Source organism: Ambystoma mexicanum, chromosome 7p (genome assembly GCF_040938575.1).
Source record: "Ambystoma mexicanum isolate Mex_15411 chromosome 7p, UKY_AmexF1_1, whole genome shotgun sequence".
Classification (NCBI taxonomy): Eukaryota; Metazoa; Chordata; class Amphibia; order Caudata; family Ambystomatidae; genus Ambystoma; species Ambystoma mexicanum.
Window position 1 is genome coordinate 80,702,390 of NC_090939.1, and position 26,236 is coordinate 80,728,625.

Here is a 26,236-nt window from a genome sequence, read left to right on the forward strand (position 1 = left end):
GGCACCCCAGATCCTGTTCTCCCAATTCTTTAGTGAACTTAAGAAATCTATTTTGCACATTCAGCCAATTGACAAAATGTGCTGCATCCTCCTTTGTACCATCCCAGATTAGAAAGAAATCATTGATGTACATTAACCATTTTCGTAAGTGATGTTGATCAAAGTCCACATGTTACACGTTTTTTTGTAGACTTTATGGTCTAGTGGTTCTGGATGTTGAAGAAAGTTATTAATAGGCTAATATTTTCCAGGTTGCTAGTGCGTCATTTGAATCACTTAGTGGTCATCATTTCTAAATGGCGAGCTTTCGCTGATGGTATTGTACATGCGATTAAACAGTGTACATACACATGGTGATACCAATGGTCTTGTTTACGCTCATGCTGAGAAAATACCCACATTGAAGAAAGTGACAGATACACTAATCTTATCTGGAGACCGTATGAACCAGATGGGGGCCATTTGGATTCCATAAGGTGAGAGTAGTGGTGGTGAATGATTGTGAAGCAGGGTTAGTGTGTAATACTATCCCCTCTTCTTGCACGTTTCTTCAGAGAGTAAGATTCATCTTGCCTAATGTACCGTCGGATTAAAGTTTACCAATTGCAAGTTCTCCAGGTGTGGTGATGCAAGGTATGATCAAGTTTGATACACACTGGTGGTGTTGTTATGGAGTGCATTAGGTGACAGTCTCTTAAAATTGGGGATCCCAATCTTGATGAGGGCCGTCATTGGTGTCATTACAGGAAAGTAAGAGTTTATATGCTACGAAAGAGCATCATACAGAGTGAACAGTCCTTATTGTTTAGGAACTAGGCGAAGATATCAAAATTGTCGACCACCGCGGAAGAAGTGCCATTTAGAGGTATTTTCTGCAGTATTGTATGGAGTATGCTATAGGGGCACACTCCAGGTATCCCACACACTGAATGTGTACAGGTGGCTGGGTATTATATGCATTTAGTGCTCAAAGTCTCAAGTTAGTGATTGAGGTCTTTTTGTCGCTCCCTCTCCTAGGTTTTACCGGCATTGCATTTGTGATGCTTACTACCCTAAACACAAAGTGTTGAAGAAATATAAATCTTAAAGAAAATCCCCTGATGAATGTTCTACCAATTCGGTGATAGAAACAGAAACATGCTGGGAGTTTATGTAGACACACTTTGAGTGCCTAGTTTACATTGCTGTCAAATTGTTTCTGGTAATCATTGTATGTTGTGATTTTTTTATCTCGTCAATGTTACATTTGTATGGAGCTATTATACGCTTTGTGATTCTATGGGTGTGTTTTAATGAATTTTTCATATTAAAATAGAAATAATAAATGGAATGAATTTGGAAAAGTATACATTCTAGGAGTACTATGTCAATTTTTTCAGGACGACTGGGATTGAGAGGAACAATGACACATCACGTTCTATGAGAAAGTAGTGTTGTTAACATGGAGTATCTGTCTCTTTTTTTTTTATATATATAGTGGTCTGCCCTCGGCTGTAGAGATGGGTCGACCCTGGATAGGAGTCAATCTTTGGGGGTATATTTCTACCTGGTTTAGGTATCTAAATAACAGAACTTAACATTCAGCAGATGGTCACCAAATTTGAGAATGCCCAGCGTCTTCCGGCCTTCTCTCTTGCTGCCTCCAGTTGAAGTTTTTTATGAGCCCTCACTTCTGCCATGTGGTCACACAGCAGTTCTCGAAGGAGACTTTCAGCGACGCTTTCTTTGTCCAGTCTGTTTTGAAGTGTTTTCACAAAAGTTTTGATATGGATTCACTTAGTGATTCATGGCCAACAAGGTGACTTCATCTTTGTAGTTATCATTTATGGCCTCATACTGTTTCAGGAACAGCGAGAGTGATGTTAGTGCACACATCAGACTACATTGAGTCTGTAAATTGGATGGACTCTCTCTGGTATTCACTCCAGTTCTCTTTTTTGGAATATATCATAGGGGTCTTGTGTTGTACCCCAAACTGTTAGGTCCGAGGAGAAGGAGGATGATCCTGAGTCTGTAGATGCTACAGGATTACACCTTTCTGCACCAAGATGACAAAAAGACTGTTTAACCCAGCCATTTTCACCTGTTTGGCCAACGTTCTCATTTTCTTTGGGAGCGTCCTTGGGCCTAGGTCTTCAAGGACCCCTTTGATGTTTTTCCATTTACAGGGAAATGGACGCAATGTCCCATGTCAGCCTCGCAGTCAGGAAGTTGGATTTAGTCTTCACCAGGGCTAAATCTATAGCCGAGAAGGGATCCAGCAGCACCGTAGGTCGACTGACTTCACGCATATCAGCGACACACCTCCTTTTTTGAGCCAGGGAAGGGTCCAGCTTCGTAGAAGGGCTCGGTGCGGTCATGCAGGGCACACTGATCGAACAGGATATATCCTCATTAAATGAGTTGGCAGAGGCTGCCCCCTTCATAACTTGCTCGTGAGACTCTATTAGGTCCTTGAGTAGGTTCTCGTTTTCTAACAAGTCTGTGTCTGAAACTTCATTCGGGAGAACAGCTTCCCTCTCTTTTGCCATCGCAGCTCAGGAAACCCAGCTCACCTTTGCCACCACTATAGAGGGCAAGTAAATCTTCTCACATGTGGTCTTACCCAGAGGCTTCCCAACCTCTGGCTCCACTATGCTCCCGCCCAACTCAGAGGCTTTTTTATCTTCTAGTTATCATCTGCACCCGAATACTTTTTATTCTGTCTAGACCGCGTAGTAAATCATTCAAAATAAAATCAGATTAAGCATGACCCACTTGTGTAGGCCTCCCCGGAGCTCTCATCAGACGTGGACAAGAATTTCGACTTCGAAAGATCCGCCGATGGATAAAGGTGTATGCAACATAGCCGTTGTTAGATGGCAAAAACCGGGTCAATAAATATCTCGTTATTCGGGCGAGCGGGGGTGAAAGCGGGAGGGGGACTTTAATTCTCTGAGCTGGGCAAGCCTCCGCGGTAATAGCGGACTTTAAATACAACACTACCGGTAAAGCCGGTATCGAGGTTAAGGGGGTGGGGGTGGGTAGCTTGATCAGCACACTCTTCCCACTCACTTGCGCGATCTGAATGACAACTGGCCTAGTAGGAACGTTTGTCCGTCCTCCCTTTGTTCCCCATCCCTTGCCTCGTCGTGCCTTGAAACTCTTGTGTATAGGCACGTTACAAAGGTCATATCCTATCGTATCACTCCTCTCCACTTGGATCCAAAACTTTCAATACGTTAACGTCGGCCTCCGAGACTGACAGAAACCGCTGCAAACCAATACATGCCCGACTCACCTTATTGTCCAGCTGAAGCAGCGTGCCGTTTTCTTTGGAGAGGAGTCGTACTTGCCTTCTCGTCCGCTGGCTGCCTCCCACGACACCACTAGACTCCAGAGGCTCATGTCGTCAGCGGAGACCGCAGCAGACTGTCAGGGCGGGTAAACCAGGGATGACTTCGGGGAGCTTCCTTAGACAGCCTCATTCAGCCACTCTCCGCCACACTGTGCCGCTCCGCAGTAGGCAGGGGTTTGTGAATGGGAGCTTCACCTCCAGCAGCAATACCAGAATCATTAGCAAGCAGACTGTCCACAGCAACAGACCGTCAATCCGCTTATTCTGTGGAGCTGCAATAGCAGAATGGCACACAGCACCTACGGATGCAGTCAAATTCAGACACAAAATTTGGCACTCGCAGGACCTAGAGGTATGTCTCCATGTGTATAAGAAAGGGTCTGGAATACAAGCCTGACATTGCGACCTTGTGGGTAGAAAGGGTGCAGTGATAGCAGATTGAGGTGCAGGGGGCAAGTCTGCAAGATGAAGAGTGCTGAACTTGCAGTAGGAAGGTGGAGGGAGAATAGCAGATGTGGGCAGAGAAGCAAGGCAAGAATGGTGGAGGACCAGAAAGGAAAGATCTGAAGCAGAGAGGAAAAGGGGAAAGTGTCAAAGCAGAGCTGGAGTAGAGAGTAAAGAGTGGAAGTGATGAGATAGACCTGCAGAGGAAAGAGCGAGAGAAGTAGAATAGCCCTGGCTACAAGAGGAAAGAGGTGAGTAGATCTGGATAAAAGAAAGAGTAAGATAGGTGGAATAGCCCTAGAGAGGAGAGGAAAAATTGAAGGAGGTGCAACAGGCTTGGAGAGTGGAGGAAAGAGCGAAAGATGGACTAGACCACAATGGCCCAAGAGGAAGGATAGACCTGAAAATGAGAGTAGGGATAAGAGATGATACAGGGTGGGTTAAGTGGCAGAGGGGAGCAGAGAATGAAAACTGTGCTAAAGATGATGTACCAGTGAAAACCAATGAGATGAGAAGAAAATCCAGAAGGTTGACAAGTCAAGACAACCCTGTGGTAGATCAAAACTGGCTAGAAGAGAAGTTGAAAGGGCCACAGATAATTGTGGGTCATTGTGTAGGTGAGGAGTGCTTTAGAGCAGGAGACTGATGACAGGAAGGAGGTACTTCCAGAAGAAGTCTGTTCATCTAATGCTGCCAAAAAGTAGAGCAGAGTTGGGCACCAGTTTTCCAGGCCACTTACCCAATGCTCTGGGCTCAGTGGAATCTGGGGGAAGTGTGACCTAGGCACAGTCGGGACCCCGCAGATCTTGCAGATGGGGAGTACCACCTTGACAGACCTTGGCATCCTGACTATAAAGGCCACAGGAAACCCTTCTTAGAATTACGGATAGTTGTTTTTTTTTTTTAAATCTAATAAGTCTTCGCCCAAAAACATGACACCACCTGGTCATTTGCCTTCTTCGGCATCCTTACAGTACCCACTTACAAAACAAGATTGATATAGGCAGACTTATAGTTTTTTTTATTTTATTGGTCGCTTATTAGGTGCTTATACAATTAGCAAAACTGTTTCAAAGCGCCCACAGGCCAAACCAGGTGGGGACAAGGGACAGTGAATTACAGCAAGGATAAATAATTGCATAATAGTACAAACAAATGAGAATAAAAGGAAGGGGGGGCGAACCTACTATGCCTTGTTAGTGTTCTGAACGTGCAAGTGCAGAGGGGCGGGGTGAGGGATAAGATGCTTTGATGCTCATGGAGAAGTGTTCAGGATAAGTGCTAAGAGGAGAAGAACGTAAGTGCAATCACAGATGAGTGGGTGAGCCAAGTAGGCGCAGTAGAAGACAGCAACTGGGATGAGAGATGTGGGGGGGTGGGTCAGGGCCGTGAGGACACATAAGGGCCCTACACATCAGTCACGCTGCTGTAAGGTTAGCAGGGAAGAAAGGAGGAGAAGGAAGAGGTGGAGAGAAAGATCTCAAGTTTTTTTTGGAAATTAAGGAGGTCTTCCTCAAGATGCAGAGGGACAGAGAGGGTGTTCCACAGGATGGAGCCAGCGTGGAAAGTGATTGCCCACCAGCTCTCCGTTTAGCAAAACATTTAACACGCAGAGAGTTGCTGCTAGGAGTCTATAAGGAGTGTATTTGGTCAGGAAGCGTTGAAGATGGAGCGGTCCCCGCTCCCAGATAGCCTTGTGTATGATACAGAGGGATTTGAATGTAATCCATGTTGAGACCAGGAGCCAGTGAAGGCTTTGTAGGGCAGGAGAGATGTGACCCCTGGGGTAGCTGGAGGGGTCGCAGGGTGGAGGAAGGAAGATTGAGGAGGCTATTGCAGTAGTCTAGCCTGGAGAGAACCAGAGCACGGGCAACATTGAGTCTCTGGGGTAAGCTGAGAAAGGGAAGGGTCCTTTAAAAAGGAAGAGCTGAAAGTGGGACTTCTTGACAATGTCCTGAATATGAAGGATGGTGGAAAGGAGGAGTCAGAGAGGACTCTGAGATGCCTAGCTACAGTGGAGGGGCCCATGGATGAAGGCCAGAGTGCAGGGAAATATGGTGCAGGAGACCCAATAGGGAGAATCGCTGTTTTGCTGGCATTGAGGCAGAGGTCATTGGCAGTGCACCAGGCCTGGATGGCAGCGAGGCAGTCTGGGATGAAGGAGGGTGCAAGGGCGTCGGTGGGAAGTTTGAAGAAAAGTTGTGTATCGTCAATGTAGCACTGGAAGTTGGGGGACAAGGGGGAAATGAGTTGTGCCAGCAGAAAAAGGTATATGTTAAAGAGCCAGAGTGAAAGAATGGAGCCCTGCGAGACGCCACAGGTACCCGAGGAAGAAGGGGAGGAGAAAGGTCCCAAAATGGTTTTGGAGGAACGGTCAGTTAGGAAGTAGGTAAGCCAGTCCAGTGCCCGCTCCGAGATGCCAAGTGCATGGCGCCTTTTTATGAGGATGGAATGATTCACTGTGTCAAATGCAGAAAAAAGGTCAAGAACGAGGAGGACAGCATGGGAATTGGAGTCATGAGACTCCAATAACAAATTACCATTCCTCATGGTTGCTGCGGTTGTATAGCCCAAAGATCTAGACTGGGCAAAAGGAATTTTGTACATGCTGTAGTGATAAACCAACACTGTTGGGGTTATATCCGCATACTCTTTTATAACTCTGAGCAAACATTTGATGTTAAGATAGGTAGACTGATTGCACAGTTTATTTGTGAACAAATCGACCAACTGGTACTGGGTGTAAAAACCTTAGACCACACTTAAGGGGATGCAGGGATGGTTCATTCGTCAGGGAAATTCCCCAATTTCCCCAAAGAAGGAAATGCACTTTCAAGGGACTGGCGGAGTATGAGCCAGAGACAATTGCCATATTTCCCACAACTACACTACTGCACAGAAGGAAGATCCCATGTGAAAAATGTTTCTACTGGAGCATATCTTCTTCGCAGATGACATAAGAATAATATATAGCGAACATAAAAATCCCAAGAGGGGTGGCAACTCGGTTGGCAACTATTGTTTGCCAATCTATTGGAAATTACATTGCTGGGTCTCACCTAAAACATTTAACTGCTGCACCCCTACATATGGTGAAGACGCAGGCTACATTCTTATTTGAATCTACTGTCTAAGGACATACTGAATTCTCCCTTAAAACACCTGTTGATAATGGATTTGCCTTTCCAGCGAGTGCTGGGGACATAGTATGGCCCTTACTACCAGCAGCGGATTCAGGTAAAACCTTGTGATACTTTTGTACCCCCAGACATCCTAAAGCTTTCCCATTCTGGAGTAACACAAGTCAAAACGTTTCCAAGGTGTTTGTTTAGTTTTGTTGAGTAGTTTCCCACATGGAGAACCTTACCTATCAGGGTCCTTCTGCAAAAAGATATGAAGACCATCCTAATATGTAAGACACTCTGAAATTCTGTTTTCCACACATAGAGGGTCCTGTGAAACCATTTAACAGGAGTCTGGAATATTTGCTACAGAAAACATTTGATAAAGAGGGAAAGCATTATGACACGTTTTGCCCTGTGTGTGATTTGCATCAACCATGTCTTAGTGGTTTGTGCTAGTATACAGAGTAGAACCCATTTGACATTCTCAAGAGGATTGGAAAAAGCAAAAGAATAATTCTTCCCACTTTCGCCAAAAGCATTCAAAAGGCGCAAGAGCCTAAGAGAACAGTTCGGAAGTTGTTTAGAAAGAACCTGTAGATACTATGGAAGTGAGTGTGAAAGGGAGAGACAAGTGTGGAGTTTATTTTGCATCTGCTTCCAGGTAAGATATACAGATATTTAATTGTCTTGACTTTAAATGGCTGCTCAGTACAGTTTCCAGGTGTTGGGAATATTAGGTTAACAACACAGGTTGTGTTTGCTGGCCCTTGAAAGTAGCAGCATTTACCAAACCAACCATTTCTAAATTGATAGTCCCGTTCATAAACTGCTATCAGTTGGTGCTCAGGGAGGTCCCCCTGTAGATGGAGCCCTTTTGACCAAGGGTCCATGAGCTACTTCTGCTTTGCACCGATGTGTTTCTTTTCTACAAAATGTTTAGCTGCCACCTAGGAATCTCTTAATTGTTTTGACAACCATTAGAGTCTTGAGGCAGTTGTGTTGCAGGAAACCCCATTTGACCAGCCTAACATACCACAGTTATTTAAGGGCATCTGTTCCTCATTACCTTGCCTACGTTTCCATGCATTGTACTTCAAAGAGAAGCTTTTATATGATGGACAATCCATGGAAGGAGGGTATCTATTTAGAAAACTACATTACCTTCTATATTGCTTGCCACATATTTCTCTTTGAGCCTCTCGCCTACCCCTCTGAGATGATCTTGTGATCACTTTCAACCTTCATTGTTTCTAACTATCATGGTTGGAATGAAGGTAAGTTGGTATTGGCTAAAGAACATTTAGATGGTTAAGTGATTTAGTCTTCTGATGTAAGTCTAGGCTATAACCCCAGGTGTAGCTGATCAAAACATCTATCCATATGTGCCCACTAAAGCTTTGTGTTCAGTAAGTGAACATATGCTTTGTATCAAATGATACATTAATTCCCAAGGTAGACCGAAGATTCCTTCTCCGGGGAACATAATTATGGAATAACTTCTCAACAGATACTCAAGTCTCTGCCACGGTTGTTAAATTCTTTAGAGATATTAAAGGCTTCCTTTTTGCAAAGTGTCATTCTTTCAGCATTCCGTTTAGCAAAGTAATTGGTCTCTACAGGGACGACATAAATGTTTGCACTCACTTCCAAAGTTTAATATCTTCCTTCAAGTGATTTCATGTGTAGAATGAATCCACAATTCTTATTGGTCAGTCACCTCTACAGTGCAGGTACAACTTTGAAGACAAATAATTGTGCATGTCATTATTTCATTTTGTTCTCAGTGAGATCTCCTCCAAAGGTCCATGTTAAAGATGATGGGCTACCCATAAAAGGCTGTGATGACATACTGGTGGTTGGAGTGGCTGTGTGCTGGGAAGGAAAGGATGCCTACTTTATTTCATTGCAACGGAAACAAGAGCAAACTGGTAAGTGACTGGGAACTATTTTTATATGACCGCAAGCAATCCTGGGCATCTCCTGTTCTATTTTTGAAACAGTACTTAGATACATTACTATTTGTGCAATGCTTAGTTTACCCAAATATAACCTATTAAATTAGCAAAAAAAAAAAGAGTATACTATTAGAGAAGCTGGTTCGCCTTCACTCAAGTTATAGTCAGAAGATGCCCCAAAGCTTTGTTGGTGCTTTCTGTGATGAGTCATAGGAAGGATTGCAGGACCATTTTTGGTATTTCTTGGTTAGTTCTCCAAATTGACTAAAAAGACACATGGGATATCCATGACTGACTCCAGCAAGTTCAACCGTATTTAGAGTGTCGCTCAGTAAATTATTTTCTCATTTCTGACAACCTACTAACGTCTTGGAATTGGCAGTAATCTTACGTCCTGCACTTCCCACCTTCTAATGTGTTGGGAATCATCCTGCTTTGTCAACAGGCAATGCCAGAAAACTGTTCTTTACATCTGATGCTGACATGTCTTTTGTGCTGGAATTGCATAGGCAGGATAAAGCTGGCCAGGCCCACCAGCTATGCTAGGGTTCACCCTCGCCATTGCAATTCAGACTTTAGGAAGGACTTCTTAGCAGACTCTGTGCAGATGCTCGAAAGGTTCTTCAGTCCAGCCCACATAGATGCCTTTCTGTGTACCTTTCAGGATTTGTGTGCTAATGCACCCGTTGTGGCTGATATTAGGAGCGGTTCCAAGGCCATCCCTTTGGTACTTCTTTCCAGCTGGACTATATCAGTATGGTGCTGAAGACCTTGTTCTGTACAGTTCTCCCCTGCTCTGGGATTGATCAGATTTTCAATACATTTCCAAAATGGTCACAGTAATATTTCAGGATAATACTCTTGGAATGGAGCCTCCTTCCCTTCCTTTCAGGTACCCATTGTTTTGGTAACAGAGGCTCTGAAGGTAGACAAGAATACCTTGCTTATCAACCAAGATGGCTTTTTCTCATCTCCTACTTCATGGCGCAACCCCTGATCCAAAGATCCAAAGGGGAAGAAAAAGCACCAATGATAGTACCAAAGGCTCACCCGTGGGTCCAACAGTTTTCCCAGCGTTCAATTCCCTGGACAGATTAAAGGCCTCATTGCTAAATCTATACAAATGCTTAGCCTTTTCACGCAGAGAAAAACACTCATTTTGGCCGTGTTCATTAAGATTAAGCCTAAGGATTCGTCCTCGTTTTGCCTCTGAACACCTGTGTTGCAGTGTTCAGCTCGGTTGTGAAAAAATGTATACAAGCAACCCGGGTAGGAACCCGTGGGCAGCAGATCACCCAGTCTCAGGTTTAAGTTGGTGCTTCCTAATGAGTCACAGTGAGTTAGTCTAGCTGTTATTCTCTAAATAGCTTTTATCGTTGTTTTTTCTTATGTTTTGTAATGCTCTTGTTTGTTGAATTAGTTTCTCTGGTTTGTAATATTTATGCATTGATCTGTGCTCTTAACAGATGCTGCTTCCCGCAGACTTCTACGGTAAATAATATGCACCCATCATTAGAGTGGATGCAGAAAGTCTTTAACCGCTCTGGTGACTGGCAGCAGTTGACTGACTGGAGTGTCCCCTGGATGAGTTGAATTAGCATCTCCTGCACCCACAACATTAGTTTATTTTTTGTACACAGGCCCATGGATTCCACGCACTCTAATTTTTTAAATTCGTTTTATTGTTTTCATCATTATAATCAAAAACAGGAGAAAGACACAGAAATTAACACAAATCAAGAGCAGCATCAAACTAAACCCCCCTCTTCCCACCCTACCGCCAATGGATCCCCCCACGCAGCCATATCCCCCGCCACAGATTAACCGTAAATGTCCAAGAGCTTAAGTCTCTGGGGACACCATTGCTCCCTAAAGTCCCCTTTCAAGTATGCCAGTGTCTCTCCCCAATCTGCCGGGATATTCTCCAGCCTGTTATTTACTGCATAAAATGCCCATTCCATCGAAACTATATCCCACATTTTCCTTAACCAATCTTGCTTCGTCGGGATCGTGGGGCTCTTCCTCCTCTGAGCGATGAGGGCCATTGCGTCCAACGTGAAGATAACTTTTGCCTTGGTTCTACCCTTCCCCTCTTCCTCGCCCCCCAATCCTCTCTTCCCCAGCAGAATCTCCCGTGGGTCCCGATTGGCCCCCTCCCTGAGCATCTGAGAGAGGGCCTGCGCAACCCCGCTCCAGAAAGGCCTGATGATAGGACAGTCACACCATATGTGGCCGGCTGAGCCCCTTTCCCCGCATCCCTTCCAATATTTCGCCTCTGTCGCCAGGGTACATCGCGTGCAGGCGGGCTGGAGTATAATGCCAGCCATACAAATATTTAAACCATGCCTCCTGCAGTTGAGTCGCCCTCACCACTCTCGGGATCATCTTCCAAAGCCTCTCCCAGTCCTCCTGTCCCATGCTGAACCCCGGTTGCTGCTGCCAGCTCCTCCTATACGCCTATGTGGTTACTGGGCCTTCAAGCTCTAGTTGTCTATACAGATCTGAAATTAACCCTTTGGAAGCCTCATGAGTGGTGAGAAATGGCTCAAACTGCGTGAGGCCCCGCGTCGCTGCCTTCCTTATTTCCCCTGACATTACCCAATCTCTGATCTGGAAGTAACGATGTCCCTCCCGTTCCCCCACCCCAAATTCCTGTTTGCATTCCTTGAACATTTTCACTCTTTCACCACTAAACATATCCCTCAGTGTTCTACAGCCCCCTCTCTCCCACTGTGCAAACGCACCTTGCTCCAACCCTGGTGTGAAGTCCCCATTATTGAAGATTGGGGTGAACGGAGACGGAAAGGTCATAATCCCCCGCTTCTCCACTGCCCTGTCCGAGTTATCCACCACTCCCTTCGTGATCGCACTTAAATATAAATGCGATGGCCTCAGTCTTTGCGGGAGCCACAATACTTCCGCGAAATGATGCCGAGCTACAGCCCTATCCATTTTTACCGAGTGCTTAAGATAGGTATCCGAAAACCATTCTCTGATCACCCTTAGTTGAGCTACTTCATGCCAGACCCCCCCCCCTCCTCTCTAGAAGCCGCTAACAGCCGCCTGGATAAACGCGGCCTCTTTCCCCGCCAGATGAACTCTTTGGCCGCCTTATCTAGTCTCTTGAAAAAACTTTCCGGGACTGGAAGGGGGAGAGCTTGAAAAAGATACAATACTCGGGGAAGCACCACCATTTTGAGGACGCACCCCTTCCCAACCAGGACAGTTGTAGAGCGCCCCATCTTCTTAAATCTTTCTTGATAGTTGACAACAAGGGCTCATAGTTGGCCCCGCACCAACCCGCCAGAGAAGGTGTAATCCTGACTCCCAGGTAACACAGCTCAGTAGGGCTCCACTTAAATGGGGAGGTCGCCTGCATCTCTTCCGCCTCCTGATTCCCTAGGGACAGATTCATGAGCTCAGATTTCAGAAAATTGACTCGCAGACCCGATAGTTCACCAAATCTGGTCAGTAGTTCTATGCTTGGCTCTAATGGATACCTTAGGGTTTGTGAGAGTGAGCAACATGTCATCGGCAAAAGCTGCTACTTTATGCTGCCTCCCCCCAAATGGTATTCCCTGAATCTCCTCAGCCTCACAAATAGCCAAAAGCAGTGGGTCCAGATATATTGCGTAAAGTAAAGGGCAGAGGGGGCATCCCTGCTTTGCGCCCCCGCCCCAATCTAAACAGCTGGGACATCTCCCCATTTACCAGGATCCGCGAAATGGGGTTCCTATAGTTAGCTAAAACCAATTGAATAAATCCCACACTCAGGCCCATCCTTTCCATCACCTGAAATGAGAATGACCACTCCACCCGATCAAACGCCTTTTCGGCGTCAAGTGCCAAAAGTACTGCCTGAGTGGACGTCTTGCGTGATTCCTCCACCAGGTGGGCCACCCTTCTGATATTATCAGCGGTTTGCCTCCCCACGACAAAGCCTGACTGGTCCTGGTCGATCAAAAGAGGTAGGTACCTTTCCAGGAGCTTTGCCAGGATTTTGGCGAAGGTTTTTAAGGGCAATTGGACGGTATGAGGTACATTCCTCCGGGTCCTTCCCCACTTTGTGGATGAGAGAAGTTTTTGCCTCCTCCATCGAGGGAGTGATACCACCCTCCTCACCAAATGTATTAAACAATTGCGTTAAGTGCGGAACCAAGAGGTGGGAGAAAGCCCTGTAGAAGGAGGCTGGGTAGCCATCAGGCCCAGGAGCCCTGCCGAGGGAAAGCGTCGCTATTGTGGCCCTAACCTCATCCTCTGTAATTGGACGGCCTAAATCCTCGCCTTCCTCTCTGGATAATCTCGGGAGAGGGAGGCCCTCCAGGAACTCTCTCTGCGGCTGGGTGTGCGGGCTGTGTGAAGAATACAACGCCCTGTAAAAATTCTACCAACCTCCCCTTTATCTCTTCGGCCTGGGTAAGCCTCTTTTCCCCCACATCTTTAATTGCTGTTATAACCTTCTTCTCCCTTTGTCCCCTCAGGAGGCGAGCTAGGAGTGAGTCTGCCTTATTGGCCTTGGTGTAAAATGTTCGCCTGACCCTGAGCATAGCCTCTTCCGCTTTTTTAGTGTGCAAGAACCCCAAGCTGTCCCTCTGCCAGCCTATATTTCCTATATGTCTTCCTAGTTGTGGTCTCCTGTACGCGCGCTCTGGCCTCTTCCACCTCATTTTCCAGCCGAGTTTCCAGGCCTCTCAGTAATCTACTTCTCTCCACTTTCATAGCGATGATTTCCCCCCTCAAGGTCGCTTTAAAGGCATCCCACCTCACACTCTGGCTTGTGTCCCAACTTGTCCCTTTCGAAGAAGTCCCAGATTCTGTCTCCTAGCTCCTCTCGCAATGCCTGATCCCTCAGGCGATCCCCCGGGAACCTCTAACTCCATACCCCAGCCTACGCCTCCCAAGCCGCATATTCATTTGCACAACCTTGTGGTCTGCTACCCCGAAGGGGCCCGCTTCCACATCCTCCACCTGCCCCACCAGACTGGCAGAGATCCAGATGTAATCAATTCGGGACTTTGTTCTATGGACATCTGATAGAAAAGTAAATCCCTCTTCCTCGCCCCGTATTGCACGCCATACATCGTGTAACCCGGCCTCCTCCCATTTCACCCTCAGCTGAGGAGATGCAACAGCGCTGCCTCGTTACCTATCGTGCCGGGACCGGTCCCCCTTCCTATCCCAGGCAAGATTAAAATCCCCCATCACTATCACCTGTCCCCTAGCAAAATTCTCTAAAGTGCCCAAAGTATCCCACAAGAAGTGGTCTTGGCCCACATTGGGGGCATACACCGAGGCAATAGTATATTGAGACCCCAATATCTCCCCCCTCACCATAATGTATCTCCCATTAATGTCCCTGAGGATATCATGGGGTCTAAAGTTAACTCCCTTCCCAAAAGCCAGGGCGACTCCCCCCTTTTCGTAGGGCCCGATGCAAACAATATCAATGGGAAGCCCCTCAGGCGCAGGCGACCCTGGTCCCGCTTTAATAAATGTGTCTCCTGCAGCGCCAGCACGTCTGGCTTTTGAGACTTAGTGAACAGCTCCAGCTTTGTGCGTTTGAGGGGGGAGTTCAGTCCCCTCACATTATGCGTTAGCCACCTGAATGCTGCGTTGAGGAGCAGCTCGCCAGCTGCACCCCCATTTTATCCTTACTGCACCACCCCTTCTCCTCCTGGGGAGAGTACCCACCTCCTCCCCTTCCTTCTGCCCCTTTCATTCCCATTCTGCCCAGCCCAGAGCTCCATCCTCCACCATTGGCAACCATGGCGACCCCAACCCCCCCTCCGACTCTTCCCCCCTCCCACCACCCATAAACCCCAACTGTGGGTGAGATCGTTCCCTTCCCCCTGCCCCGTCCCCCTTCCCCTCGGTCTGTCCCGCCCTCCCTCCCCAACCTAGGGCTAGGACTCCCCCTCTCTCCCCCCCACCCACTCAACCAGAGCAAATGCCCCCTCCGCTCCTTCCCCCTAGCGGGCCACATCGCCCTTACTGATCTCAAAATGTTGTGCCCCCTTCCCCCGAGCTCCTCTGCCACCCTTAAGGGTCCACCACCCCTTACGCATCAAGATCCAAATCAGGTGCTCCCCTTACTGCCATTTCCACCCTCCGCCCCACTCCCTCCCCTTCCCGCAGGGAGCTGCTGTTCTCTCTCGGGCCCTTCCTCCTCTTGTCTCCCACGGCTTTTGCCTTGGCCTGTTGTCTCCGGCTCGCCTTGCACTTCTCGAGGGGACCTCATCGAGGTCAATCCGCAGCAAAGTAGACCCCTCCTGGACAAACATTATCCGTTTCTGTGAGCCTTCCCAATCAAATACAAGGCCAAATGGAAATTTCCACTTGTAGCGAACACCGCGTTCTTTCAACACCTTCAGTACCCGCACCATCTGTCTCCTCTTGACTAGGGTGATATTTGCCAAGTCTTGATATAAAGCTATCTGTTGACCCTTGTACACTATTGGTTCCTGTTTCTGCACAGCCGGGAGAACAGCCTCCTTTTGTGCGTATCTAGCAAAAGCGGCCAGTACATCTCTCGGTCTCGGGGTGGGCCCCTTGACAGGCCAACCGACCCTATGGACACGATCAAATTCAATGGCGTCCGGGCCCGCTTTTCCTATAATGTCCGCGAAGATACCCTGGATTTCCCGTTTCAGATCCTTGTCCGAGACCGACTCTGGTAATTGCTTCACCCTTATATTGATTCTTCACAACCTGTTTTCGACGTCCTCCATCTGAATCTCAAGGTTCTGGGTCGCTACATCAAGGCGCTCTATGGCTTCACTATTGGCGGTTGTGTCCTTTTCTATTTCCTGGAGACCCCTTTCCAGAAGATCAGTCCTTTCTCCTAGTTGCCGCTGGTCCCGCTTGATCTCCCTGAGAGCCTCATTGACATCTGCCCTCATCAGCTGAAACTGATCTTGGAATGTCTTAGCCAAATTGGCATGTAGCACCTGGATCTCCCCCAGGACGTCCTGTCTACCCACCGGGGGCAGCTCCTGCTGTGCTTCCTCCGTCGCTTTTCTCTCTTCCGAATCCTCAGTGCCTCCATCCGAGCCCTCGCCCATATCCTTCACCGACCACAGCGAGCGGAGGGTGCCCTGGGGCTCCCGCAGGTGCTGCAAAGACTTCCCACTTTTCCCTTTGTGGCGTGTAGCCATCTGTCCAAACTGGCCCGCCGTGTGGGGGCTGGCTCCTCCTTATACTTGACTCCCCTGTCTCCCTCCGGGGTAATCCCTTCGCCAGGTATGTCCACGTAGGGCGGCCCTCCAGCACCACGCCTCCTGTGGCTCAGTACCCCCGACACGGGCCTCCTTCCCCTCCTGCCTCCCGCCGCGCCACCAAGCTGCTGCGCTCCAAAAGTATCTGTCGGGTGTCCACGCCAAGGGGGCCAAGAGACCACAGGAGGGGCTCGGCGCATGGTTCTCCAGATACAGGAATTGGTGAAGTAGCCCCAGGTGCCACCCCTCCCGGGTGTAGGTATGCAGCAGGACTCTCAACAATATATGGCTCTCATACACAGAAAGCACCCGTCTGCAGGCATATATGCTAGTGCAGTCACTGAGGCACAGGGGTTGTTCCCAGCCCGCAAGACCCACGGGGGGAGCCGGGTTCTCCAGGGCCGCCACTACCGCCTCTTCGTGGGCCACCACATCCAAAGGAGCAGCCAAAGCAGCCCCCACCTCCTGCTCCTTCTTACAATGGTCTAGGGGCCCGCTCGCCCCCTTGCCAGCCGCCCGCTGCAGCCCCCGCTCACCGCTGCATCCCGGAGCTCCAGGAAGCCTTGCTCCTCCTCTCCACACTCAGGCCGCTGCCAGCCGTCCTCCTGGGCCGCTCCCGTCTCTCCTCTTCTGACCGTCGGGGGGAGGGAGCCCGCCCGAAGCCGCAAGGCCGCTGGCGGTCACCTCCCGCTGCAACGCCACCCCCTCTGTCTCCTCTAGCGCGACGAGTATTCGGCTGGAGCCGCAGGGCCACACCGCTCCCGGCCCACCGCCTGCGAGCCTCCACAGGCCGCCGATCCTGGGTGCCCGCCTCCAGCAGTCCCGCAGGCAAGCACCTTCCTGCGGGGGCCGTCCGGCACCCCCCTCTTCCGCTCCGGCGTCATGCGTCTGCCGCAAGGCGGGCGCGCCGACTTCTCCCTGCGCTGGTCTGCCGAACCAGCCCAGGGCCGCCACACAACTGGGCACTGCCTCCAAGAGCCCACTCCTCTCCGCGCTTTGCAGTGCACCCCGTAGGCATCGAGAGCTTTGCCACTCTGCTCGGGAGTCCCTCACAGCTGGCGGGGTGGTGGACCTCTCTGTGACTGCTCCGAAGTCGGGAGCCTCGGACAGTACGTCTACTCCCTACTGTCCGCCATCTTGGAATCCCGAACTCTCATTTTTTGTGATTTTTCAATTTTTCGCTAATGTCTCCTCCTAAAGGATCAGAGTTTAAACCCTGCAATGATTTTAGGGATCCAAATGATATCTGACCCGTAACAACTTTTCTGATGTGTGTTAGTTAATCTGCTTAGAATCACATGCTGTGCATATAGACCGACATTCAGTGGTAACCGCAGAGTATTGCATCTTGTCTTTCGAGAATTAAAAGGGGACATCAACATGGGCTTCCCTGTAACACTATCCCTGACGTGTCGTGTACCCAAAATCGCTCACGCTTCGAGGTCCCTCAGATTGTTTTTTTACGCCCATCTATCTGGTCGTCCTAATACAGAGCTCTTCATAAAACATTTCGTTATTGTTATATTTCTCAACCTTCGGTTGTTTATTCTCATTGTCACTAATTTTGACGGTTGATTCCTGTGCCACAGCCGAAGACGGCTGATGACGGAATTTCGACGGTTGTTGATTCGGTCGGCGCTGCCGGCCTGTACAGTAGGGAGAGTGTGGTCGGGGTGGTCATATTCTTTTCAAGAATGCTTTCCTTTCCCCCCATCTCTTTGTTCCCTTGGGTTCGTCGTCGCTATCACAATCCTGCGCTATGGACCAAGACTATTTTGTCCTTCCTGTAAGGCAAAATATCTGTGGAACGACCAGCACCGTCGGTGCAATAGTTCTGTTCCCCTCGACCACAACGAGGCGTCCTGTGTGGCCTATAAACTCCTACATCCCAAGACTAATAAGGAGCGCCGTTTGAAGCGGTGGTTGGCCTATGGTATGTTGCAGACCGAAAGTAATTAGCCTGCCGCCACAGCCGCCGAGTGTGACAAAGGGATTATCGATGACCAAGTCTCCACTTTGGAAGCCATTGACCTTAAGGCAGAGTGTTCTCAATCCGCAGAATCTGTCTCCGGTCCCGATAGGCACGACGTGAGTCTTGCTATGGGGACAATGCATCCCGGCGACCGGGACGCACCCGATTCCCACGCAAAGCACACAACCCACAGTTCTGCTTCGCCGGTCCAGTCAAATCCAAAGCGCCGGCGGGCACGTCGGATACTCTGGTGCCAACTGATCTTTATGTTCGGCAGCCCTGCCCGCAACTGCGGCATTCTTCCAGGCAGTCCAAGAGTAAGGGCGCTAGCACCAAAAAACACGTGGCCGTCGAGACTCCTCAGAAGAAAGCGCCGACACCACTTAAGGCCCCAGTGGTGTCGGCGCACAGAAATCCACCGCACAGCCACCGGCTCAACCGTCACACCTCCCTGTAACCCAGAGTATCAGCGATAGGATCGCTTCGGCGGTTAAACAAAAGGAACAGTCGAAAGAGACGTCGAAACAGAAAGAACGGCCTAAAGACGCGTCTAGAGACACGTCACTGTGCCCAACGCCCCGAAAAGAGTACTCCCAGAGCCCTTTGCCTTTATTCAGGATTTAGGAGAAAAATCTCCACGTTCTTTCTTCCCCTGAACTCCTCTGGTTCATCATCATGGACCAGGGAGAAGTTCGAGGGGTGCATGAACAGACTGGAGAAGTTTGTTGAATTCTTAGAGAGGTTTGCTACTAAAGGGGCATCGTGAGGAGCTTCCTTATACGCCTATGGCCAGGTTTCAGAGGACCTTTGAGTATCCTCATGAAGAAAATGTTTATGACCTTAGTGATGACGAGGTTCCTATAAATTCCTACATACAGGATGATGATGATGATCCCTTTGGGGACCCTACTGATGATCCTGCAGATCCCATGGATAGTTGGGCAGACAACCATCCGGTTGATGATCAACCTTGGACGTCCCCTACTCCTATCCCGTCCCTGACTCTCTGTGTATGGATTCCTCTCCTACCACTCCAATCTGTCAGGCCTCACCTCTGGATGATCAGATGGTGTTTGCAATCTTAAAGAAGGTGGCTGAACAGTTCTAAATCATCACACAGGAGGCTGTGCCGGATTCGTATTTTGTAGAGGACATACTGAAGGAAATGCCTCCTGCCAGTCAGGCCATTCCGTTACTGAACTCTATCAAGAGACATCTGGCGCTTTCATTGTTAACACCAGCTCAGACTAGGGCGGTTAATCCCAGGGTAGAGAAGTTGTTTGGCCCTTCTCCTACTGACCCTCTTTAAATTAAATGGCATGCCACTTCGGATTCCCTGCTAGTTACGACTATGAGAAAGAGGGTGGGTGTCCCCCTGTGTACAGGTGAGGCACCGCCTGATAAGGCAAAACGTTGTATGCACTGGGGAAAAGGGTTAAGACTGCTGCTGCATTCTCCACCCAAATAGCCAAGAACACCACTCTGTTGGCTAGATACTCAGATGTACATTGGAACCTGCTACAAGAGGGCCTTCAAGTGGTCTCTGCACCAATGCGAGATAGAAGGCTCGCAATTGTATCAGAAGGCAAGCAAGTGAACCACAACATTCTACAAAACACTTTGGACGCTGCTGAAACAGCGGGAAGAACCTTTGCCCAGGGTACCCTACTAAACGCACCTGGTTGAGGAACTCCGGGTTTAAGCCTGATACCCAAGCAGCCTTAATGAACAAGCCGGTTGGGGGAAACCACCTTGTTCGGCAAGGCCGTGGACGAAGCACTTGAGACTCTCAAGACCTTAAACCAAATTACCCAAAGGCCTTCACAACAGAGAGGGAGCGGATCTCGTCGTTCCTTTCATGGGCAATCTCACTCCTATCAAAACCAGTATGCTCAGGAAACAACTGGTCGTCAGGACAAGGATCTAACACCACCATCACGTATCCACCTAGAGGACAACGCTGTGGAAAGGGTAGAGGCCAGAATTCCACCCTACGGGCTCCCCGGCCTCGGGTTAGAAATGACCCTCAGATTTGGGCCCCCCCCCATTCCTCCCCGATTGGGGGACGTCTAACATCATTCCTTCATGCATGGGAGGGGATAACAGACCAGTGGATGCTCAAGACAGTCGCCCACAGGTACTGCATAGAATTTTGCCGACCACCTCAATTCAGACTGCCAAAATCAATATGCCTGACGCTGAAACATCTACGCATCCTGCTGCAAGAGGTCGAGATCCTGCAGGAAAAGGGTGCCATAGAAGTCGTCCCTCTTCTGCAGGTAAACAAGGGCATTTATTCAGTGTACTTCCTTGTACCCAAAAAGGATCTCACCATGTGCCCTGTGCTAGACTTGCGGCAAGCGAACAAATTTGTCAAACCTCAAAAGTTTTGTATGGTCACGTTGCAGGAGGTAATCGCGCTGCTGAAACAGGGGGATTACATGGCAACACTGGATATGAAAGATGCATACTTTCATATTTCAACGTTGCAGGCACACAGAAAATACAGAAGGTTCATGATAGAGGACAAGCACTATCAGTTCAAAGTACCTCCCTTCGGCATTGCCTCGACAACAGGGGTGTTTACGAAGGTACTGGCAGTGGCAGCAGCGCATCTGCGCAGGGAATCAGTTGTGGCTTACCCTTACCTCGACGACTGGCTCATAACAGGGGATTCCTACGGACCATGCCTGTTGAACACTCAAAAGACGATGGACCTCTTATTCAGCCTAGGATTCTCCATCAACGAGAATAAATCCAGCCTAGACCCCAGCCAAGTCAAACTGTTCCTAGGGGCTCTAATTCGAACAGAATACTGCCTCGTCTTCCCCTCCAACGAGGGGGTTCAAAACATGCAGTTTCAGATCCCTTAATATGTGGCCAGTCGAGAGGTGACGTTACGCAAAGCCATGCGACTGTTTGTAATGATGGCGCCCTGCATTTACTTAGTTCCTCACGTGCGTCTGCACATGCGTCCTATGCAAGAGGGGCTCAACAGCCAGTGGCGTCAGGCCAGCGGACAATGGGAAGATCTGGTAGTTGTCTCCCCAACCCTCGTTCTCTCTCTGCAGTGGTGGTCGAGGGAAAACCTCTTGAAGGGAAAGGGCTTCACCACCCCCGCAGTAGTAGCTACTCTCAGGATAGACTCATCTCTCAAGGGTTGGGGGGGCTCACCTGCTTCAGCAGATGGCGCACGGTGTGTGGTCCCCAGAAGTAGCATCCAACCACATAAATCTGTTGGAGCGGTTAGCCATATTCAAAGCGGTTACCAGACATTTGGTTGAAAAAAATTGGTCGACCAGACAAATGGTCGAACCAATTTGGTCGAAAACCAAATGGTCGAATTTATTTATTTTTTTTTTCCACCCCTTTTTTTTATTTTTTTGGGGGGTTCTCCCCCCAACCCCCTTTTTTTCTCTAAAAACCCCTTTTTTTAAAAAACGAAAACCCGAAAAATAAATATATAAATTAAAAAAAATCGACCATTTGGTTTTCGATCAAATTGCGTCGACCAAATGTCATTCGACCAGTTTTCAGTCGACCAAATGACTGGACACCATTCAAAGCACTGAAAGCCTTTCAGACACGGTTACAGGGGAAGAGAGTTCTGATTCTCACAGACAGCACCACGGCCATGTACTACTTGAACAAGCAAGGAGGCACACACTCTCCAGGGCTATCCAAGCTGTCCCAGAACATTTGGAAATGGGCTCCCAAACACAGATTGTTCCTGATTTCTCAACACGTTCCAGGGGAACTCAATCTTCTAGCGAACATGCTAAGCAGACACTTCCCACTGCCCGTAGAGTATGGCGACTACACAAAGACATAGTCGCCAACGTTTTCGCACATTGGGGTTTCCCAGAGATCAACTTGTTTGCAACTCTGGAGAACGCTCAATGCCAAGATTATCCCCAGAACCGATCCAAGGGATCGGTCTCTGGATAACATGGTCAGGGAAATTTGTTTACGCTTTTCCCTAGACTCCCCTACTCAACAAGATCATGCACAAGATGCACGAGGAACCAGTCACCATGATATTGGTGGCCCCCATGTGGGCCCGCCAACCCTTATTCTCTCATCTAATGGAGATGTCCCTATCTCCTCCAATGAAGCTGCCTTGCCCGTACAACATGTTATCTCAGGACAAGGGGGAGACTCTTCACCCATGCCCGCAAATGCTGAATTTAGCGGCCTGGCTGCTGAGGTCATAGAGTTCGGACACCTACAACTCCCTCAGAGTTTAATGGATATACTTAGGGATGCGAGAAAACCTAACACCCGATATTGCTACTCCAGTAGTTGGAAGCACTTTGTTATCTGGTGCAATTCCAAGGGCGTCAATCCTATTGACTGCTCTCCTGCTCACATTGTATTGTACCTCACTCAACTACTCGACTCGGGCCTGGTTTTTAATTCCCTGAAGGTTCACTTAGCTGCTCTCTCAGCCTACACTACGTCACAACAAAAGGTGTCATGGTGGAAAATAACAGTTATTAAAGCTTTCATGGAAGGGGTTAAAAGGATGTATCCCCCCCATTTCTAACCCGGCTCACGGATGGGACCTAAATGTGGTATTGACTAGACTTATTGGGTATCCTTTTGAGCCTATGCATAAAACAAGTCTCAAAGATCTTAACTATAAGACAGCCTTCCTAGTGACTATCACTTCTATAAGGAGAGTTAGTGAACTACAGGCCCTTTCAGTTCTAGACCCTTTCGTTACAGTTCAGAGATAAGGTGGTTCTGCACACTCACCCTAGATTTGTGCCTACATTTATTTCCAATTTCCATGTGAACCAATCAATAGAACTGCCTACTTTCTTCCAGAACCCCACTAACGTGGCCGGAAGAAACCTACACACATTAGATGTGCGCAGGGCGGTCATGTTTTACCTGGAAAGAACTAGACCACTGAGAAAGACAAACCAATTTTTCAGTGGCAGCTGGTAGAGAAGGGGATCCTGTCTCTAAATCAGCCAACTCAAGGTGGATTGTCAATTGCATCACACTCTGTTGCACTCTTGCTAAGAGAGAACTGCTATTCAAGCCTAGAGCACATTCGACTCGAGGCACTGGGGCTTCCATAGCTTTCATTGCAAATGTTCCCCTAGAGTCCCTTTGCAAAGCAGCAACCTGGTGTTCTGTACACACCTTTACAAAACACTATTGCCTAGATGCTCATTCTAGGTCCGATTCTCTGGTGGGACAAGCAGTATTAAGACCTCTTTTCAATACTGTTCCTTCTTACAACCCGCCTCCAACTCCGGGTACTGATCGCTAGTCTATGCACAGCATGTATTTTTAACAAGTTTAACAAGCTTCAGAAGATCTGCATTACTCACCGTAATAGCATTTTTGATGATTGTATCTGTTTAGATTCACATGCGCCCACCTTTCCTCCCCGCTAGGGTGGAAGGAACATGGACGTCTTACTACTTTCTCCCTTTTATGTACTCACTCACGATAGTCATTGTGCTCCCTCATGGCAGAAAAGATACAATCGGAGGAACCTCGACAGGTGAGGGTTTTGGGTACACTACACGTCACGTTAGGGATAGTGTTACTGACAGGCCCATGTCGACGTCCCCTTTTGATTCTCGATAGACAAGATGCAATACTCTGCGGTTACCACTGGCTCCCCGACTATATGCACAGCATGTGAATCTAAGCAGATACAATCATCAGAAATGCTATTACGGCGAGTAATGCATTTCATGCTGTTTTGGGTCTGTCCATGACCCAGGTGCGTGCAAGCCCTTCCCTCTAGATGCACACAAGGTTTTGGGGACAAACCTGTCCTGGCGCTCTTCTCCAATAGAGGGCGGATTGTGGAGCGGGTGTTCCGGACATTGCAGGACCATTTACCGGTGTGCAGCTGGAAGTCTATTGTCCCTTTCTACTTGGAAGGTGGTGCCTATACCATAAAAGCTCCTCCGCTAAGCAGACTGTGGCGGATTGTGGAGCAAGTGTTCCGGTGTTCCATGGCTCTGAGGACTCGTGGCCGGATATAATCTCTTCTGAAGCATGAGGAGCTGAAAATTGTGGTAGGAGCTTGACCTGCTTTTTGTACTGCTCTTACTGCTTATATACCGAGCCCTAGTACAGGCTTGCCGCCTAGCTAAATTCGCTCTCTTGGAGGTGGTCTGGCTTCTGTGATATCTCCTACAAGTGTGGTCTGTAGTGCTGCATATTCCTTGAAACGGTCTATCAGGCGCCCCTTGGAATTGGGAAGGCATCTGAGAAGCGGGCTTGAAATTCAACTGGATAACATCTATGATTACTATGCAAAGCAGCCTTAATTGAGTACGCCTTTTGTCAATTAACTAGACCAGAGGCACTATAATACTTTGACATGTTACCTTATTTTCTAGAGGTGACTACAGGCCGCTGGCTGTTGAACCTCTATAATATTGCCATCTACGACTTGAATCACACTCAACTTGATTGAGTATGGCCATATTTTGGTTCATTGCAGGTGCTTTTATTGTTTAAACTGACCGGAGTTGTGGAGCTAAATAAGCGGCTTGTGCTGGTGTATCATCCTCAAACATAGGAGGTGCATGCGAGCTGCATAGCCTTTGAACCTCTATGTTGCAAAGCTGTTATAGCATCCATGGCCCAGTGCTAAATGGTGGGCCTGCAGGGCCTGCGACAGGATGCCTGCTATTTGCTGCAGCTACTCTCTCCGTTCTAAAGAACAAGCTACTTGCTCTCGAGTCCTGCCAGCCGCACATTGAAAAAAGAAGGGCAAAAACACAAGGATAAATAAACACTCAAAAGCTATACTTTTGGGGGAGGGGGGTCACCCACTCAATCTTGGATCTGAACGAGATTGAATATTTAGAACATGGGCTCATTACTGCTTTTCTTAAACCACTAACACGTTTTAGTTGTGACTTGGTTTCAGATTCCACCTCAAGAACTAGCATTGTCCCTATTACCGAGCATAATCCATTGGAGGGCAATCCCATTGACAGCAATTCCTTGTTAAATCTATGCCTAAATTTACAAGCAGGTACGATTGCTGAGAATTCGACACCTGTGATGGCTGATCAAATCATTGGAGGAAGGAGCGTTGTTCTATAGCATCTACAGATTTGGCAAAATCCCCTAACTTGACAGCAGTCGCCATGAATTCTTATGCTTCCTCCCCCAAACGATATGCAAGTTTCTCATCCAGTGATGCCCCTTCGCTGAATGACCCCAGTATCAAACTGGAGTTTGACTCTTTTGAAAGCTCTGTTCGCGCTCTGCAACACACTGCATAAAGACCAACAAATAATTAAACAAGACCTGAACAAGATTTCAGAATTGTTGATCACTAAGCAGATAACTACCATATCTGCTAGCAAAGAGGAGGAGGATATTAACAGGATATCTGATGCAAATCCGTCCCTAATTATTATACAAACCCTGCAGGACAAAGATAATATCAATGACTGATGCAAATTCACGGCTGCAGCCTCAAGTAAATGCAGGTTTGGAGAAAAAAAATCACAGATTACTATGCCTAGTAAAAAGTGTACTGCGAAAACGGTTGTGCAGTAAACATGAAGAACCCCGGAAAAATAGGGGTTAGTGGACAAGGTCTTGCCTCTACCTTTCCAAACATCCAGACCTACCATGAAACCGCTAAGAAGTTTATTATCGGAACAAACAGGGCTCCAGCAGGCAGGATAAAATCTAAAGAAGGCTGTTTATCCGGCTTACAACTGAAGAATGCTACCAACCCTAGCGATGAAGAAAGGAGGACTACAGAATCTATCAGAGAATTTCTTCAACTCTGTGATAAGCACCAAAAAAGGATAAAAAGAAGCCTTCTCCATCCAAAGGGTTTACAGTCCTGGGAGCTAAGCATTGTCAAGAGGACGACATTGCAGATTTTATTGATACTTCGGATCAAATAGAGGAAGTTAATTGCAATATGTTAGATTTGGTGCTCCTCTCCTCTCAAACAATCAAGGCTCCCTCAAATAAGATTAACATTTTTGACCTATATGCTTCTTCGGCTAGCCCATATTTGAATCGGAAAAATGTGTTGTAATTGCTGCATCCAGTCACTTTACTGAAAATGATCTCCTCCCAAGATATTAAGCTTTTAGAAATTCCATGGAAATCATGTGATGCAAATTGGGGCGTGATCCATCTTGTTTGCCCTATCATCACTGAGCAAATCATGTCAGTCA

At 48.0% G+C, this 26,236-nt stretch overlaps 1 protein-coding gene across 1 annotated transcript in view; it reads left to right on the top strand.

Annotated features, from left to right (window-relative positions):
* POLQ (DNA polymerase theta) overlaps window positions 1–26,236 on the top strand; it is a 1,553,125-nt gene that overhangs the window by 916,266 nt on the left and 610,623 nt on the right. Inside the window, exon 18 of the mRNA XM_069635828.1 lies at window positions 8,691–8,834. Coding sequence (XP_069491929.1) covers window positions 8,691–8,834 — 144 coding nt within the window. The remainder of the gene's footprint in view (window positions 1–8,690; window positions 8,835–26,236) is intronic.